This window comes from Crocuta crocuta, unplaced genomic scaffold, assembly GCF_008692635.1.
Source record: "Crocuta crocuta isolate KB4526 unplaced genomic scaffold, BGI_CrCroc_1.0 scaffold69-1, whole genome shotgun sequence".
In the NCBI taxonomy this organism is placed as follows: domain Eukaryota; kingdom Metazoa; phylum Chordata; class Mammalia; order Carnivora; family Hyaenidae; genus Crocuta; species Crocuta crocuta.
Window position 1 is genome coordinate 1,200,583 of NW_027551577.1, and position 18,852 is coordinate 1,219,434.

General features: G+C 59.5%; 1 protein-coding gene across 1 annotated transcript in view; it reads right to left on the minus strand.

Annotated features, from left to right (window-relative positions):
* The window catches only part of PLXND1 (plexin D1), a 56,948-nt gene that overhangs the window by 21,156 nt on the left and 16,940 nt on the right, over window positions 1–18,852 (minus strand). The window contains exons 3-14 of the mRNA XM_077751635.1: window positions 16,218–16,394; window positions 13,453–13,584; window positions 13,151–13,251; window positions 12,969–13,098; window positions 11,323–11,500; window positions 11,084–11,192; window positions 10,540–10,642; window positions 4,735–4,836; window positions 2,379–2,468; window positions 2,119–2,212; window positions 1,088–1,242; window positions 40–191 (exon numbers count right to left, since the gene is read on the minus strand). Coding sequence (XP_077607761.1) covers window positions 40–191; window positions 1,088–1,242; window positions 2,119–2,212; window positions 2,379–2,468; window positions 4,735–4,836; window positions 10,540–10,642; window positions 11,084–11,192; window positions 11,323–11,500; window positions 12,969–13,098; window positions 13,151–13,251; window positions 13,453–13,584; window positions 16,218–16,394 — 1,523 coding nt within the window. The remainder of the gene's footprint in view (window positions 1–39; window positions 192–1,087; window positions 1,243–2,118; window positions 2,213–2,378; window positions 2,469–4,734; window positions 4,837–10,539; window positions 10,643–11,083; window positions 11,193–11,322; window positions 11,501–12,968; window positions 13,099–13,150; window positions 13,252–13,452; window positions 13,585–16,217; window positions 16,395–18,852) is intronic.

The window sequence follows — 18,852 nt, forward strand, 5'->3', positions numbered from 1 at the left end:
AGGTCATTCAGAACAGCCCTGGGGACCACCACTACTCACTCCTCCGACACCGTGTATCTGTCCGCCAGGGGCTCACAGGCCACGCTGCCAATCCACACACCACGGGCCACGTCACTAAGCCGCCGGCCTAGGTTCCTGCCTCGGATGGTCAACAGGGTCCCACCATCCAAGGGGCCACTCAGGGGCTCAATCTGCCAGGTCACCAGAGGACGAATGAAGTTCTGAGGCTCAGGGTGTCAGCATCTTCCCCACGGTCTGCTGCTGTGCACACCCGGGGGGGAGGAGGGGGTGCGGAGGCCCTGAGGGGTGGGACCGCTGCTGGCCGGACAGGTCACCGGCGCTGCCAGTGAGGATGTGCGTGTGCGGTACTGAGCCCACATGGGTCTGGGGATGGGAGTGGGGGGTTGCTCCCGGGGACAGCGCGGCGTGCTCCCAGTGGCCCTGTCTGACCACGTGATCCTGCATCCCAGCCAGAGCTGACTGGGTCAGGGCCAACGAGAATCCTTCCACCAGACTTTTTCTTCGCTAAAACTCAGGCTTGACATCAGCAAGGTTTCCCGGACCTCCCCACCCGGGAGCCTGGGCGGCTCTGTCAGTTAAGCGTCCGACTTCGGCTCGGGTCAGGACCTCACGGTTTGTGGGTTCAAGCTCCGCATGGGGCTGTCTGCTGTCAGCACGGAGCCCGCTTCAGATGCTCCGTCCCCCCCACCCCCTCCCTTGCTTGCTCTCTTTCTCTCTCTTTCAAAAATAAACATTAAAAGAAACACAACTAGAGACTAGCTCCAGTGTCCCTTCCAGCCCAGACTCCCTGCTTCATTCGATTTTTCTCCACAGCACTTATCACCTCCTATATATAAATTATTTAGTTCCTCACTTATTGCTGCCCCCCCTCCTCCCCCACTAAACATTAGCTCCGCACTGGGCGTGGCACAATGCCTGTTCAGTGCTGCCTCTCCAGCACCCAGGGGCCTGGCACCCAGCGGGCACTCCCTAGGGGATACTGCATGCATGCGCCAGACACGCGTCACAGGTCTGAGAGCCCATGTGGGGTGCTGTGTGCGGCACGTGTAGGCCTGGGGGTGCTCACCGTGCGGATCTCGGGGGCGGGGCAGGCGCCGGGCAGGGGCTGCAGGGGCCCTCGCAGGCGACAGCCGTCACTCCACACGCACAGGTGTCCCAGGTCCTCCCGGCCCAGGCACTGGGAGCAGTCGGGGCTGCCCATGGCGCAGTTATAGACCTCCACTGGGAGAGACACGGACACCACGTGGGTCAGCACCCCGTCCCCACTGCCCTCTGCATTCACGCACCACCACCCCCAGGGCCTCTGCTGAGCACAGAGCAGCCACAGCAGTATATCTGTCCTCGCCATGATTCTCCCGGGTGGGAGCTCTTTATTAGCCCCACTTGACAGGTAAGAGACTGAGGCTCAGAGGGGAGCAATGACTTGCCCAAGGTCACAGAGCCTGTGAGTGGCAGGCCCGAGATGCACACCCAGGCCTGGGTGGTCTGTTTACCCACCAGTGGGGCTCGGGGATTCTGGGGACTCACTGGGCCATGTGGGCACCAGGGCCTCAGACCCTCCAAGAAGCCCAAGCAGGAGTATAGCAGGGGGGCTCTTCACCCCTCCATGATGGGGATGTGGGGGGCCCCCATGTCCACTAGGGATATCGGAGGCTCCCCATAAACTCTTAGAGAATTGATTCAAGATGTGTAAGAACAGTGATGACACCGATCGCCATTTGGGGGTGCCAAGTGTGCCCCAGACAACTGTGACATCTGTATGCATGGTCCCAGCAAACCGTCACCAAGCCTTCTGTAACAGGGCCTGCACCTCATGTCACACGGGGGTGATGAGGCTCAGAAAGGGAAGGCCAAGCAAGTGCCTGAGGCTGCGCGGCCATCGGCGTAGAGGCGTCTGGCCCACAGCAGCCGCTCAGTAAGTACCGAGTGACCAGGTACAGAACAGCCAGGCTGGGATCCGAGACCCTGGGCGTTAGGGAAAAACAGGGTGGGATATCTGTGACGGCGCGGCAAGCACTGGATAAGTCTCCCAAGGTAGAGCCCCACCCATTAGGGCTGAATCCCCTGTGGCCACAGGGGGTATGCAGGGGCTCCCACCTGTTATGGGGTCAGGGCTGTCCAGGAATCGGGCTGGCTGCCCCTTTAGTTGGAGGCTGAGTGCAAACATCTGGCTCTTCTGGGTCGTGTGCAGCTGCGGAAGGACAAGAAAGAGCATGAGGGGTGTGCGGGTGGCTCGGTCTCTGCTGGTGGGGGGGGTGGAAGTCATGGAGACAGAAGAGGGCAGGGCTGTTGAGGATAAGGGGATGGAAAGGAGGAGGGGACAAGGTAGGAAGGGAGGGGTNAGCCACACCACTTCCCACCACCTGGCTGCAGTGTACAGCAGACTCATTTATCCATACGGCTTCAAAGATCTCCTCGGGCCCAAAGCTACATTCCAGGGCTGCACCCTGGGAGAAACAGGGTTGCCGAGGAGACACAGATCAGCACCCACTGCCCTCCAACTCCATCAGGACTTCATGGGCTGCTGCCCAGAGGAGTGGGCTGAGCCCTTCTATCAGGCCCCTGCCCTCCAGAATGTCCCTCCTGGCCTTCAAGTCCAGTGTCGGAAGGAGGGAGGCAAGGGGTACACGACCACCTAGAACCCGGCCTCGGGCTCTCCGTGCCACTGAAACCCTCACGGACACCCCCCCCCCCCCCCCCCCCNATTCAAGGTTCATCCAGTGAGTTCCCACCTGCTCTTTAACTCTAACTGCCCCCCACCTCTGTTGCCCAAGGCCGATGCCCCAGCCATAGCGGGACACCCTTTCACATGGCACAGGCTGCCCTGCCCCTGGGCCTTTGCCCATACCATTCCTCCTCCCTAAACAACTTGTCTCTGCCTTAGCTGCCCAGCAGAACATGACACAGCCTTCAAAATCCAGCTCAAATTGCCCCCTGTTCGAAAGACTCCCCAGAGCCCCCCCTGAAATTAGGTGGGTGCCCCTCATTTGATCATCCATTCACTCATTTAGCAACAAATATTTGGGTGCATGTTAGGGGCTCTAGGAAGCTCCTAACCACCCCTCATATGTTGAGGACCACTCTTCTCCCGCTGCCCATGCTCTTTGTACACTGGTCTTCCCGCCCACTGGGAAGGCCTAAGGCTGGGCCTCAGCCCCTGTGACATCTCCAAGGGCAGCGGGTGGCAGTGAAAGGGCTCAGGTCCCATCAGTTTGAATCCCACCCTCTGGTACTTCCTACCTGTACACCCCTGTGCAGGCGGCTCTCCTCTCTGAGCCTTGGTTTCCTAAATTTCGCAAGGGAAACACACTTTCCTACCCTGCAAGGTTGCTGGGGAAACTGCAGATCATGTATCTTTAGTGGGCTGCACACTGTGGGCAGCTAATATAGGCTGGCTGTTAGTATGTAGGAGGTACTCAATGAATGTTTGTTGACTAAAGAAACAGGGCCCAACTCCCATCTTATCTTGCCGAGCACAGGCCTCCAGGGAACAGTACTGATAAATACTTGCTGACTGAACTCAGGTTTCGCGTGTGTTAGTCTGGCCTCGTGGCAGGACTTCCTGTTTATGGCTCTGTCGTTAGCGCATGTAACACCCTGAGGAGAAAGCAGGTCAGCGCACCCCTCCCCCCAGCCTGTCCCCTCTCCCCTGGTGCTGACACAGGAAGGTGGCTACTGACAGGGAGCCGGGAGGGGGTCAGCTCAGGCCCCGGCCACTCGGGACGGGGACGGCAGGCCCAGCGTGTCCTGAGGCTCCCCAGGGTAGGGGCTCAGCAAACAGGCAGGGGGCTCTGCCCGTTCCCGCCGTTCGTGTTCTGGAAGCAGGCCCAGGGCCAGGAGGGCCAGGATCACTGAGGCACAGTGAGGGCAGACACGTGCCTCCCGGCTACGGGACCTGAGCCCAGGGCTCCCCACACCGGGCTCCTGTGGCCCCAGGGAGAAGCACTGCCCCCCCAGCACCAGCCCAGGCCCCTCCACCCTCCTGAGGCTCTGCTCAAAGCCCTGCAGGGGGGAGTCTGAGGGCTGAGGGCACCCGCCCCTCCCAGAGCTCCAGCCTCAGCTACCCGGCAGCCTGGCGCATCCCAGATGCCCGGCACGTGGCCCCCACGTGTGACAGCTGTCACAGGCCTCCGCTCCCCCTCAGAAGCAACAGATGGTGAGTCCCCAGGAGCTGGGGAGGGGGACGGCTGGCACACTTCCAGAACTCGTCAACGCTTCCCACCCGAGATGCTCTTCCAGGAGGGACCCAGAAAGGAGCTGAATCTCCTCCTCCCAGTGTGTGGGTGAGGGGGTGAGGGCAGGCTGTAGTGGGGAGCACTCTCTCGGGAGTCCAGGGCTAGGGTGCAAGTCCAGCCATATGCTGTGCACCTAGAGTCACCTACTTCCCCTTTCTGGGTCTCATTTTCCCTATCTGGATAATGGGAAGACAGCAGCACGGGGGCTCTCTGGACGTGCCTCAGGTGACACGCGTCAGACGTGAACTGAGGAAGTGTGTGCAGAATCGCCACTCAGCCCGGGGGTGGGGCCGCTGGGACACGGACAGTGCCCACCCTGGGGCTGGGGCCTCACCATCCACTTCCCTTTCCTCCTCCCCTGGCACCCACAGTGGGGCTTTCTCAGACACAACCTAGTGGCTCAGAGGAATGAACTGAGGTGTGGGTGGCGGGCCCAGAGCACGGACCCCACCCGGAACGGGCCCCTGCCTCCACCTACCTGGAAGGCAGCGTTGGCCAGAAGCACCGGGATGCTCTGTGAGCTGCCTGTGGGCATGGGTGCCAGGCGTGAGGGCAGGACCTGCGGGCAGTCCTGAGGGCTCTGCGGGCAAAACACAAGGGGTGAGGGGGATGCGGGAGCATTTCAGAAGAGTCGGGGTTCACGGCCATGCCAGCCTCCTATTGCAGCCTGCACAGTGAGAAAGCACCAGTAATAAAATCACAGCCGCCGCCACCCCTGAGGGCAATGTGCCTCATGCCTCCCACACACCGTCTCCTTTGACCCTCATGACAAGCCTACAGGCAGGTTTTATCAGCCCCATTTTACAGATGATGAAACTGAGTCACCGCGATGATGTAAGCTGCCCCGTGACGGAGCCAGTCCCGCCGCGGTTGCTCCAGGGCATATCTTGCAGAGGAGGTCAGGGGGCTGGGACTGAGGACAGGGCCCCCTCCCCATCTCTGGGCCTCATCTTTCCCAACTATAAAATGAGGGGCCGCACCCATTCTCTGAGACTAAGCCCAGCTCTGAAATGCGGTTTCCAGGGTGACACGTGTTAAATGATTCAGAAAAAAGAAACTCCAAACTTCTGGACAGCCCACGGGAAATGGGCTACGAAGACCTGGGGACCACGAGGCTCCACACCCCTCCCCACTTCTGCAGGTGAGCGTCCCAGCCTCCGGGCAGACGCACCAGCCCCCAGCGAGTCCCAGGCAGGCCTGGGCATCAGTGTTCTCATGTTGGCAGTACAGCCACTGAGGCTGTAGGGGTGCAGGGGCCACTTCAGAAAAGGAAAGAAGTTAGGGGCCCCTGGGTGGCTCAGCCGGTTGAATGTCTGACTTTGGCTCAGGTCATGATCTCACGGCTCGGTTCATGAGTTTGAGCCCCACATTGGGCTCACTGCTGTCAGCTCACTGTGCTTGGACCCTCTGTCCCCCTCTCTCTGCCCCTGGCCCACTCTCTGTCTCCCTCAAAATAAACAAACATTAAAAAAAAAAAAAAGGAAAGCAGTTAGGGGCGCCTGGGTGGCTCAGTCAGCTAAGCATCCGACTTTGGCTCAGGACATCATCTCATGACTCATGAGTTCGAGCTCCCGTCAGGCTCTCTGCTGTCTGCTTCAGATCCTCTGCCTCTGCCTCTCTCTCTCTGCCCCTCCCCCACTCGTGCACGCTAGCACACACTCTCTCTCTCAAAAATAAACAAACATGCAGACCTGAGGGCCCTGGGGGGCCATGTCCTGCCTCCTCACACTGAGCCTGACCTGCTGAGACCCTGAGAGAAGGGGAGACCAGGGGCCCTGCAGCTGCCAGACCCATACCAAAGGCTGACCCTTCCGGCCCAGAGCGCTTCCTGCTCTGCTCTCCTCATGCTCAAGTCTGACTGGGAACAGATTTGGAAACACAATGACCTTGAGGTCAGCCGGCCAGGGCACAGGCCTCCAAGGATAGACTTTGGAGGCCCCACTGGGACTTTTCTCCTTACTGTCAGTCAGACAGGGAGCTCCCCGAGGAGAACCTCAGGGCTCAGCACAACACAACACTGGACCCTGGGAAGGTGCCAGTGACCATGCCAATATCGGGGACGGTCACCAGCTCACACAGCCCTCACTGTGCTTGCAGACACTTCTACGCACCCCACAGCATATTCGCTCACCAAACCCTAACTCCCAACAACCCTTTGAGTTAAGTATAATCATTATACCCATTTTACAGATGAGGAAATCGGGGCACAGAGAAGCAGAGCAGTTTGCCCACGATGGAATGGGCAGCACACGAGGCCTCCAGGTGTCCAGACTGCCCGCCGACCGCCAGGCCACAGACCTGGGCCAGGCTGGTCCGTTCCCCCGGGGGCAGTGCCTGGTGCAGCTCACAGAGGCCTTGGCCAGAGAAGCAACACGGCCGGGCCTGAGCTGACTGTTCTGTGGGGCTGGGCGGGAGGAGCTCATGTCCGGCTCAGTGTGCGCGCACACACGCCCCTGGCCATCTGGGCCGCCGTCTTGCGCGGCCTCGTGTATAAACCCCATGGAATTTCAGGGAGTGGAACCCACATGTTTGCAATCAGTTTTCATGGCTGCTGCCAGTTCTGCCTTGCAGCTGGCTGGGGGCTCTGTGGCTCTGGCCTCCCAGCGCCACCCCGCTGGTGGGTAGGCTATCGACAGGAGGGGCTGTAGGGTGAGGGTCAGAGCAGGGGGAGTCTCCGCCTGAGGGACCCCCCGCCAAGCAAATGATGTGGAAGCATCCCGTTCTCCTTAATCCCTGTCTATGATCCCATGGCTTTGTGTGCTTGTACCCATTCTACAGAGTGGAGCCAAGCCTGGCACACCTTTGCCCTCCTTCGGTACCTCCCCAGAGTTGGCCAGCCCTGCCCAGGGCCAGCTGGTGTGTCTGCTGCTGGCCCCATCCCCCACCATCAGCCTCCAAGTCTGGCTTGGCCTTTGGGGAACTTCCCCCACAGGCCTGTGGTTTGGGAAGACTAAGTCCATTCCCCAGCCCCAGGAATAGGCCGGTGTCCCAGGCCTGCCTCGGCCTTAGCAATTGGTTCAGGGAGCGTACGTGACCCTAGTGCAGCCAGTAGCAGGCAGCTCGGGGACTTCCGTCGAACCAATAGGAAAGAGAAGCTCTTCTTGTTTGCTGGGGCTGCCAGGAAATCAGGAGTCTGCCTGGAGCTGCAGAGGCCAACTTGCTACCCAGAGGGGAGGGCTGTCTGAGCACGAAGCCCAAGCAGAGGGGCAGGGAGCCCCGACAACATGGTCGGAACTCCTGGATCCAGCTATACCTGAAGGTGATGCCACCCCCCAGATTTCACACTCACATGAGTCAGTTAATTCTGTTGGGGCCAAGGCTACTTTGAACTAGGGTTCCCCAGTGCAACCAGAGGACATGGGCCTTCCTGTTCCATCCAAGCCAAGCCATCGACACCTCAGAAGGAGGCTGAGTGGCTTCTCCTCTTTGCCCGAGTGCAGCACAGGGCACAGCCTGCAGGCTCAGGAAGCCCTGGCCAATCGACCACACTCCAGGCAGAGGAATCAGGACAGATGCTGAGTCAGCAGTGCCCAGAGCCACAATCAACCCAGGCGGGAGCCCAGCAGGTGCTGTGTCACAGAGGGCCTCACCTGTCCCCACACTGGGACTCACAGACCCTCTAGCTGTCTCTCCCACATTGAAATACAAGAAGTGGTGTCCCAACCCAGCACGGCTGGCCCAGACCCTAAACCCATCTCACCCGGTCCCTTTCCACCGTTCTATGCCCTCACCAGCCCCCACACTGCCCCTTGTTCCTACCAAACGACTCTCCCCACTGGCTCCTAAGGAAGTGCAATTTCACAGTGGCATCCATGCCAGGCTCCCCAGGAAGGGGCCCGCCGTCCCGCCTCTCCTCCCCTCCTCCAAACCCTGCACCCTCTTCCTGGCATCCCCCCCCCCACTTCCTCCCTCTGCGCTAGGGAATGGGACAGTGACAGGAGGCTCAGCCCCTAGCACCTCCCCAGGGACACCTCTCTGGCCTGGCCCAAGTCCTGCCATCTCCTCCCAGCTGTCAAGGGGCGCAGGCGGATGCAGACTCCCCTGCCTACCACCTAGCATGGCGCCCGCAGGGCTGACACGGAAATAAATGCCACCTAGAGTATCAGTCAGAGACTTCTGCGGGCCTGGGGAGGGGGCTGCCTCTTCTCCTGCTAGATCACCAGAGTCCTCTAAGACAGACCCCTCTGTGCTCCCACGCCAGCTCCCGGCTCCCAGAGCTGCAGACCTGGGGGAGATGGGTTATGGGGTGCTGCCCCAGACACTCCTCCAGGCTGGTGAGCTCTATGCATCTGTCAGGACCCTGCACACAGGGCCCCTCCCAGAGAAGTGCCCCCTGGGCCACCCGGCAAAGTGGCCACCAGCTCCTGAGAAGCATGGTGGCCCTTTCATGAGTACCTACTATGTGCCACAGATGGAGGTGTTGCATCACAGATGCAATTCCAGATTCTCGGCACGGCAATGCAAGGCCATTGTATAGTAGTAAAATGGACAATTACGCGGTAAGTAAAATAGGAGATGAGGAAACAGGCAACAGAGAGGTTGGGTAGCTTGCCCAGGATCACACAGCCACAACTCACACCTCAGGCTCTTGGCTCATGATGGAGAGGGCATCCTTCCCAGGGCCTAGTGCAGACCCAGGCATACAAAGGGTGCCCAAAAAATGCTGAGTCTGTGGGTCCTCCTCAACAGCACTCAGGCTACCAGCACGAATGCTTTACATTCACATTCACTGAGCCCCAACTACGCACCCATCCCTGGGTGGGGGGCTGGAAGACGGGGACCCCAAAAAAGAGCAGGAGTCCTGGTTGGCCCAGATCCCAATGCAGGGGCCTGGGGGCCTCCCCTACGGTTTGGCCCCACAGACTCCACCGGCTCTCTCTCCCAGGGCCAGAAGGGTCCGTTTGCTGAGGTAAGCTCCGGGACAGCCCTCTTCAAAGCAGTTCAGGGGCTCAGGCAGGAGGTGCAGAGACGAGGATTCCAGGCGTGGACCAAAGAGCCCTCCTCCACCTCTGCACACGGATCTGCACCTGCTCGCGGGATTCCTGATGAGATTCTCTGGGCCCAGACACTGGGGCTTCAGATGCTCTGGGGACTGGGGCCACTTCCCTGGGACGCATGCAAGGACCATATTGGCTACCTCAGTTGTCCCATCTGGAAAGTGGGCAGGAACATCCCCTTCCTGGGGAGAGGAGCCTCAGGCACAACTCAGTGCCTCACCCTGACCCCTCACAGCCCTGATACAAGACACAGGGTCCAGCACCCAGGTCTGAGAGGGGATGGGCTGAGGTCTCGGACCCTTGGCACCCTCCCCCACCCCAGTCTAGCCATCCCACCTGGCTGAGTGTGACCACCCCAGCCAAAGCCTCAGGAATCCCATTTGGTCATCCCTGGTACAAGGCTAGGATGGCCTCAGAGCCTTTTTGGGCAAAGGGAGAAGGCCACCTTGCAAGGGAACGCGCCGCAGAAACCAACCAGCCGCAAGGTATGCGGCATTTCCATTTGTACACCCCCAACAGTCCCCACGTCTCCCCGCCATGCCCACCCTGGTGTCACTGACTCAATGCAGCCCTCCCACAGCACCCGGGGAGCGGGGAGGGGTCTGGATCCTGGCCAGCGGAGAATCAGCCTGTGGAGCTCAAGGGACCAGCATAGGCAACAGCGACGGGAGTGTGTGGTTCCTGAGGCCAGCTCACCTCCGCGGCCCAAGGAGAGCCACGGTACCACCTGGCCCACCACCAACTCCTGATCTGGGGAAGGAGAACATGGGCTCCAAGCCACAGGGGCTTGGATCCAAGGTCCCAGTCTGGTATCTCCTGGCCTCAGGGACGGGTGCCTGATCCCACAGAGGTGCTGAAAACGTTACAGGTAAAATTTAAAACTGGTCAGTGCTGACACGGTGTGTAGAAAGGGGCCCTCCTACTGCAGGTGGGCCTTTGAACTGGCTCAGGCTTCCTGGAGGCAGCTGAGTTAAAGACATAAAAATAACTGCCACGCCTTCACCCTGACGTGCCATTTCTAGGAATTTGTCTCCAGGGAACAAGCAGGGACGCACACCGCGCCCTCTCTATATTAGAGCACAACTGAGAAACGGGAAGTGATCGGTCCGTCCAGCGACAGGGGATTGGTTAAGCGTGCTGTTATGTGATGAGCCCAGCGCAGCTGTTAAATCTGGTGCCAGGAAGAAAATGTAATGATGTGGAAATGTTCTCAACATATTAAAAAAAAATAAAAATAAAAAAAGGCAATGAAGCAGGCAGAGGGCACCCCCCCAGGCCTAACTTACCGTGGGATTTGGTGAGGCCGCACACCGTGACTGGTTGGAGACACAGGCATGCTGCTGGGCGCACCAGAAACAAGGCCACTGTGCCGACAGGCAGCTGGTGCAGCTGGAAGGCGAGGGGCCTCTCAGGCACTTGGCTCCCCATCCCTCACTTCACCCCTACCCCCAGGAACGGGGACCTGAGAGGCAGATCCCGGCAGAGGGGAGAAAGGTCTCCTGCAACCTCAGGGGATAGGGCACTGTGTAAGATAGTGAGCTCCCTGCTATGAGAGGCATGCAAGGAGGAAAGAGACAAGCAGGGCCTTTAGGAGACTCAGTTAAGTGTAATCAAAGCGCTTCTCCCTGCCCCGGCAGCTTGAGTGCCCACAGAAGCCAGGTAAGGGTGACACGGGTTTAGTGCACAATAAATGAGCCAGCAAGTGAACAAGCCAGGGTCCCGCCAGCCTCTAGGACACCACCGCTTTTCTTCCGAGGGCCTTCCTGAGAGCAGAGACCCTTCCCTGAGCCTCCTCCCACCCCCCGGAGGCAGGCCCCCCGACCCACTCACGCTGCGTGCGGGTACACTTGTCCGATGCGGCTGCAGTCGTAGATGGTGAAGTTGGCCCTGACGATGTTCCGCCCGTTGACCCTCACGGACATCTCAACAATCACGTGATCTAGAATGGACCAGGGGGACGAGGGAGAGAAGGACAAAGGGGTAGGGAGTCTCCCGGACCCCCACGCCTGACATTCCACCATCACACCCCTGCAGGGCTGTACTCACAGCCCAGTGAGCGAGGTGCTTACCCTGGTGGGGCGGGAAGGGCGGGAACTGGTCCCTTGGCAGGAGGTTGCAGTAGGCGATCTGGTGGCCAAAGGCAGGGCCCGGGACCCGGGCCACAGTGCGGATGTCGTTCCCATAGTCACAGGTCATGTCCGTGCCGCTGAGGCTAGGCAGGCTGCCCGAGACCTGCAGGATCATGCCCTGGGGGCCAGGGACCCTCAGCTTGGAGGGGGCTGGGCAGGCCTTCCCCCTCAGGGCTCCGCCCCCACCCTAGCGACCCTGGGACGAGGGGTGACAGGTGGCCAGGACTCCAGGCCAGAGGGCTAATATCCCACACGGGGCTCACGAGGCCTCCGTTTCCCCATCTGCAAAATGAAACTGACCACCTTACAGTAGTCGAGGAGGCTTCGCATGATCTGGTGCCTGCGTCTTTTCGGACCTCACCGCCTAATATTCTCTCAAATCTACCAATCTGTTCTCACCTCAGTGCCTCTGCACTGGTGGTTCCTTTTGCCCGGAGCACTCTTCCCAGATACCCCCCGCCCCCGACTCACCTACTTCGTATCTTTGCTCAAATGCAACATCTGCACCATGAGCCCAGCTCCAACCTCATCTAAAATCTCGACATTCCCGCCACTCATTCCCCACCTCTCTCTCTCTTCTGCTTCCTTTTTCCCCACAGCGCTTTCCCCCATCTTGCTACCCTATCTTGCGCATTCTCTCGCTCCACAGCTGCTCAAGGACCAGGACTTTTCCTGTCGTGTTCACTGCTGTGTCCCCAGAGTCTAGAACTGTTCTCAGCACATAGTAGGTGCTCAGTAATATATTTGATGAATGAATAAATGAACGGATGGATGGACAAACCCATGCCCTGTCTGCCTGAGGATCTCAGGCCTGTGAAGGGCTCTGTGATGTATAATAATGGGGACAGGGGTGCAGAGGAGCCCCAGACCCCATCTGGCCCATTAGAACCGCCATCTATCTCCCCCTGCTGATAGATGAGGACAGCCAGCCTCAGAGAGGTCACCGGGGCAGGGCTGAGTGGGGCCCAGGCTATCTGCCCTCAGCCCTCCCCAGACCGCCTGCTGTGGGCAGGGAGGGGGCCGTGGCAGCTCTGGGCCCTCCTGAGCTCAGGCGACGCAGATGCACCTCCACATTGCAGGTGCATCTGATCTGTTTCTGAGCACAAGAAATAGCAGCCTGGCCCTTGGTGGTCCCTCTGCCCCCTCCCTGTACTGGGCCTGGGAAGAGGTAGGGGGTCGGGACTACTCTCCTTGTATCCTCCAACTCGACCCCTCCCTCCTGAGAGTCTGGATCCTGCCCCACATTGAGCTCAAATCCCAGCTCTGCTACTCCCTAGCTGCATGACCACGAGCAAGTCACTTTACCTCTCTGTGCCTCGATTTCCTCATCTGAAAAATGGGGATGTTCAGAGCATCGACTTCATAGAGTTGTAGGAGCACTAACAGGGCATCAGGCACACGGCAAGTGCCAGCACTCAGCAAGTGCTCAGCAAAGCCCAGTCATTCTCGCTCCTTGCCCCCAGGTCCCTGGGGCACCGGGGGCAGGAGTCCCTTCCTCACAGGGCTTGGAGGCCAGGTGAAGGGCAGCTTCCCACCCTGGGACCCCTCCCCACCCCGAGCTGAGTCCCGACTCCCCCGTGACTCACTGGATACTCCTGGTGCACGTCGATCTCTGCAGGCAGGACGGTCATGGCAGGACAGCGGCCGGGGCCCTCGCTGGCGCTGGTCCAGAAGTGCTGCTGGCTGGAGTTGGCGCAGTCCCGCTGCAGGGTGCACCTGGAGCGGGCGGCACAGGTCNGCGGCCCGGCCCCCGCCCCCGGAGCCTCACCGCGTCTCCAGGGCACACCAGCCACAGTAGGCGTCCGCGGCACCCACGCAGTCCCCGCAGGTGGTGTGCACGGCACAGGCAGCGACTTTTACCCTGGCCATCTGGAAGCAGAGGCGAGGGAATCGGCAATGGCAGGGGCCACAGGGGGCTGTTCAACAGGGGAAAGGTGGGGAAATGGGGCTTCCCTGCCAGGTGGTGCGTTCCCTGGGAGGGGGTAGGAGGGGACAGTGGTGCTCCTGCTGGGCGGTAGAGGGGAAGAAAGCCGGCAAGTCCTAGGGCCCTGTCCCCGGGCTCCGCCTTACCTGGTGGGACGTCATCAGATAAAGGTAACCAGGGTCTGCTGGGTCAAACTGCATGACGTGGTGCACAGGCTCCCCGTAGGCCACCGTCACCACCCGCCTGCTCACCACCTGCATGCTCTCGTTCAGGTTGATCTGCGGGGGGTTGGGGGTGGCGTCAGGGTGACGGGGGGGTGCCCCTGGAAGCGGGGACCTGTCTCAGGCTTGGGGTCTCAGCCTCATTCTCTCATAGGCCTGCTGGGACTGGTGGGAAATCACGGACAGGTAAGGGGGGCAGCGGGTTTGGCATCCACACCTTTGCCTCTGCTGTGGCCCCGCCGGGAACTCCCTCCCTGATTGATCTTCTCCAACTCGTCCAGCCCTGGGAACAACTCCAGGCTTTACGGTTTAGAAAAGATGCTCAGGGCAGCAATCTGGCATCACGCCTCAGAGCAGGGATGTGGGTTTGAATTCCAGCTTTGACATTTAGGTTCGGAACAAACATACAGGCTGTCGCCACCTCTCTGGGAGCCTTGGCTTCCTGACTGATGGGACCAATGATGGCACCTGCCCCTCAGGACCATGGGAAGCACAAGTGGAGAAGATGCCTGCCACGTGCGGAGGGAGCCACACTCCTCATTCGTCCCCTCTTATGCCCATTTCACAGATGAGGAGTCAGAGGCCCAGAGAGGCTACAGACTTGGTGAGAGTCATAAAATGAAGACACTTCGGGGTCACAATGCAAGCCCAGGCCTGTCTGACCCCACAGTCAAAGGACAAGGCTAGAGGGTGGGGTCTATGGTCCTGACAGGAGGAAGCCCAGGGCCAGCTGAGGCCTGGAAGCTTCTCTGGCCCTGAGAGCCCCTCTGCACATCCCACTGAGAACAGACAGTGGCCACCAGAGCCCCATCAAACTTCGTTCTTTTTTAGCTGGTCCCTCACGTTTCCAACCCACCGCCTTGTCTAAGGCCCCGCCAGGCCCTGACTTGTGACCAGAGGTCTAGCTGTCTCCCTGGGCTTCCAACTTGCTTGGCCTCCTCTGTAGGCTCCAACCCTTCGGCAGCTCCCGCCTGCTTATGGAACAAACTTGTTCTGGTATTCAAGGCCCCGACAACCAACCCCAGTTTACTCCACCAGGCTCACTTCCACCCATTCAACCCAACACAGGCATTGCAGCCTGTAGGCCTTTCTCCACACCATGCTCCCCACTGGAGTATTTCTCTTCCTCCCCTTTCGGCCGGGATCTGTCCTCCCAGGGCCTCCTCTGGAAGAGTTTCTCAAGTGCCCTCCACACACCCAGGCTCCCACAGGCTCTGTTTCAGCCCAAGACATCACCTGTCCCAGGTGGCCTCTGGTAGAGTCTGCCCAGCAGCTTGGCCCTTGCTCAGTCTCCGACCTGCCCCAGGCACCCGGCAGACACTTGGTTTATTTCCACTCCTTGAAACATCTATTGAGCACTGACAGTGCTCCAGCGCCTGGGCTAGGTGCTGTGATCTTATCCCCGAGCAGGGAAGGCCCAGAGGGAGAAGGCGGTGCACAGCGCAGGGTGGTGGGTAAAGAGGTCTGGGATGAGGGGTCATGGCCGCTGGCCCAGCTCTCACTGTGTGACTCTGGGCAGTAATTCCCCCTCTTTGAGGTTCAGTGTCCTCATCTGGGAAATGGGAATCCTGGCACTACCTGCCTCACAGGGCACAGCAGATCTGACCACAGCCTGGGATGGCCCAGCTCATTTCCTTCATGCCAGATGAGGAAACTGAGGCTCAGGGTGAGAAGCAGCCACACCCAGGCCACACAGCTGGGACCAGCAGAGCCAGGATCCAAATCCACATATCTGACCTCAAAATATGAGTCTCACTGCCTAAGGACCCTCACTGGGGTTTCGGGGGCTGAGAAGGATGCCCCCCGTCCGCTCCCTGCTCCCACACCTGCACCTCCCCGCCACTGCTAGCGGGTCAGCTAAGGTCCTGGGTCCAGGCGGCCAGGGCTCCAGTCCCCAGCCTACCCCCGGCCTGTGGCGGCCCCCCAGGCAGCTGACGGAATTGAGTTATCAGATCTGAATCGGTGAGGCTGGGCCTGGCACACGCCGGAGCTGTGCCAGGCAGCTGACTTTCCTGACAGGCAGGGGTGGGAGGTGGCTGGGAGGAGGCCAGCCCAGGCCTTCACCTGGGGGCCCTGCCCCGGCCCCGGAAAGTCCTTCCAACCCTGTGGTGGGGACACCAGAGGCCGCTCACCCTTCCCAGCTCCAGGAATCTCGGGGCCAGGCATTAATACTCCCCAAAACCAGTTATCTTGGTCAGGGAGGTTTTCGGACGGCAGCCAGCCAGGTGGGGGGGGGGCAGCAATGAGGGCCCCCATCTGGCAGACTGTGGCCTCCGCCAGCAAGGCCTAACAACAGTCTCATGAGCCAGGGCTTACAACCCTCCCTAGAGGAGGAAACTGAGGCCCAGAGAAACAAAGTGCATTGCCCAACGTCAAGTAGCCAGCAAGGGGCAGAGCCTGGAGAGACTTGAACTCAGATACCTCTGCTTCAAAGCCCAAGTCCTAAAGAGCAGAGAGAAGGGTGCCCTCTCAGGCTGGGCCTCCCTCCTCTGCAGGACAAGCACTTTGCATTATGAGCAAGAGTAGAAGACACAGATGTGAAAACTGCTTTGTAAACCGTATGGTACCAGGCAAACCAGAGAGAACGAAGGTTGCTATTAGAGCTGTAGAGGCCGCCTGTGCAGCCTACCCAGGCTCAGCCTCCCCCCCTCCACCCCTGCAGGCTCCCCACCCTGACCCCCCAGCCCTACCTTGAGCAGCCGCCCAGTGACTGTGCCCAGGAAGACCACTGTGTAGTTGCTGACGCTGGCCACGGCCACGGAGGAGAGGCCCGGGGCCCGGAACACGGGCGTGGCCTTCAGGGGCTGCAGGACAGACAGCGGGTGCTGCAGGTGGGCAGCCCCGCAGTCCAGTTGCTCCGGCTGCAGCTGCAAGAGAAGCTGTATGTCAGACCTTGGCTCTAGAACCTTCTTCGGCTCCCTGCCCACACTGTGTGTCAGACATCAGCATCAGAGCTCTAAAATCTTGCTGCTGCTTTAGGTGCCCCAGTCGGGGCTGAGGCCCAAACACAAGCAGGACCCTGTCCCTGACTGCAGACTGACCCCTGACCTCAGCTGCGGTCCCAGAACTGCCGGAGGAGGTGTCGTCTCAGGTAGTAAGAGCCATACAGGAAAAGTTCTGGGGAAAGTACAGGGACGGAGGCAAGAAGAGCCGGCAACAGGCAAGGTCAGGAGGCCAGGAAGGTGAGGACAGGGTGAGGCCTGCACACCCCCATGACCTTGGAGCTGCCCCTCCTGACTGGCCACAGTGGGCAGAGCAGAGGAGCCCACCCCAGGCCACCGGAGGCCATCCTCTGCTTCAGCTTACCTTCTCCTACTCAAGAGGGGTCCCTCCTGCCTCGGCTGGCTCTCCACANTCCCGATTCCCAGCAGCTCTCCAGACCCCAGACTGAGGCCCTCCCCTCCTTCCCCAAGATACACGCCCCCACCCACCCACATCACAGATGGGCAAACCAAGGCAAGGCGAGTCCGAAAGGCACAGCCCTGCCATCCACGTCAGCCCAGGGCCACCCCCAGTGGCGACTCAGTCCCACACAGACACATGAGGCTGGTGACCCCAGTCCCCAGTCACTCCGTGGACTCATTCCCACCTTCCCCCGTGTCTTGTGGCTCCTTCCAAATGGTCCTCGTGCAGTTTGCACAAAGATACGGAACAGGCCTCCAGGGAGCACCTTTGAGAAGATAGCTGCCCAAATCCTCAAGGATGGTTCAGGGGAGTAGATGGGGACACAACCTCAGCAGCCAGCAGGACTGAGCATGAACATAATGGCACATCACCCAGGAGAGTGGCCCCCACCCCTCAGGGACACCACAAATCTGTCTGGATTATGACGGAAAGACAGCTGGCTGAGAAAAGTCACAGGATATCATCGAGCCGTTTTGGTAAAGCCGGTGCACACATGGTAAGGTGACAGTCATGACGGCAGACACAGTAACGGGCTGTGTTTACTGAGAACTGAGACTGTACCAGGCCTGTGCATCGACTCCCGAAATCCTGGCAGCCCTCTAAGGTCTCATGTCACAGATGGGGAAACTGAGGCTCACAGGGAAGGGCCTGCTCTGGATCAGCTGCAATGTCCTACCTCTATGAGCGAAAACTGGCAGCAGGCTTGAGACACAGCTCAAGCCCCTGGAGGCTGGGCTGTGGGCAATGGCGTCTCTGAGCGGGGATTCAGAAGGTCACCAGAATGTAGCATCGGAACTGGCCTTAGGGTGCAGACTTAGGGTCATTTTGTTGTGGTTTTAAAAAAACTTTTTTTAAATGTTTATTCATTTTTGAGAGAGAAAGAGAGAGAGAGAGAGAGAGGGAGGGAGAGAGAACGTGCACAAGTTGGGGAGGGGGAAAGAGAGGGAGACACACAATCTGAAGCAGGCTCCAGGTTCCGAGCTGTCAGCACAGAGTCTGAGTGGGGCTCGAACCCATGAACTGAGAGATCGTGACCTGAGCAGAAGCTGGACTGAGCCACCCAGGTGCCTCTGTTGTGGATTTTTTTAATTTTGAATTTCTCATTTGTGCTTTTTGCAAGCCTAAGCCACTGGTGATGTGCCTGTATGGGGTTTGCTCAAAAGCTCAGCTAGTTTTCAAAAACAAACAATAAAGACCAGGCCCACCTGTCTTGGCAAATACACACAGTTTGGCGTCCCACAGGCTTCTAGGTGGGCGCTGCATCCCTGGGGGCCAGGCCCTGAGCCCAGGGAGTTGGGGTGGAGCTGGGGCTGCCAGGGGCCAGGACCCGAGAGTAGGTGGTCTTCCCCAGGATGGCTGGGGGGTGGGGGGGAGCGGGCAGGCCCCCTCACTTCTTCGAGCCTCAGTTTATTCAACTGTTAGGTAGGCACATCTTTGGCCTCCCACACGAGGACGGGGACGAGATCGTCCACCGTGAAGCACCTGCACTGAACGCAAGGTGTCGGCTGCCGCAGCCGCCGTTTCAGATACGACTGTCACTAACATGATTATTGTAACGTGAACTTTGGAACAAATGCCACCTGCTTCTAAAGCCTTCCAGCTGGATGGCCCAGAAGCACTTCAAGGCAGCCCCCCACCCAGGGTCCTCTCCCAGCCCCTCTGGTCTAGGCCCGCTCTGGCCTCAACCTGTCCCCCTGAACAAGGGAGCCCTTTAAAAATAAATGCAAAGAAGTGGGGGCCTGGCTGGCTCAGTCGCTTAAGCATCCGGCTGCTGCGGCTCAGGTCATGATCTCATAGTTCGTGAGTTTGAGTCCCACATAGGGCTCTGTGCTGACAGCTCAGGGCCTGGAGCCTGTTTCAGATTCTGTGTCTCTGTCTCTCTCTGTCCCTCCCCCACTTATTCTCTCTGTCTCTGTCTCT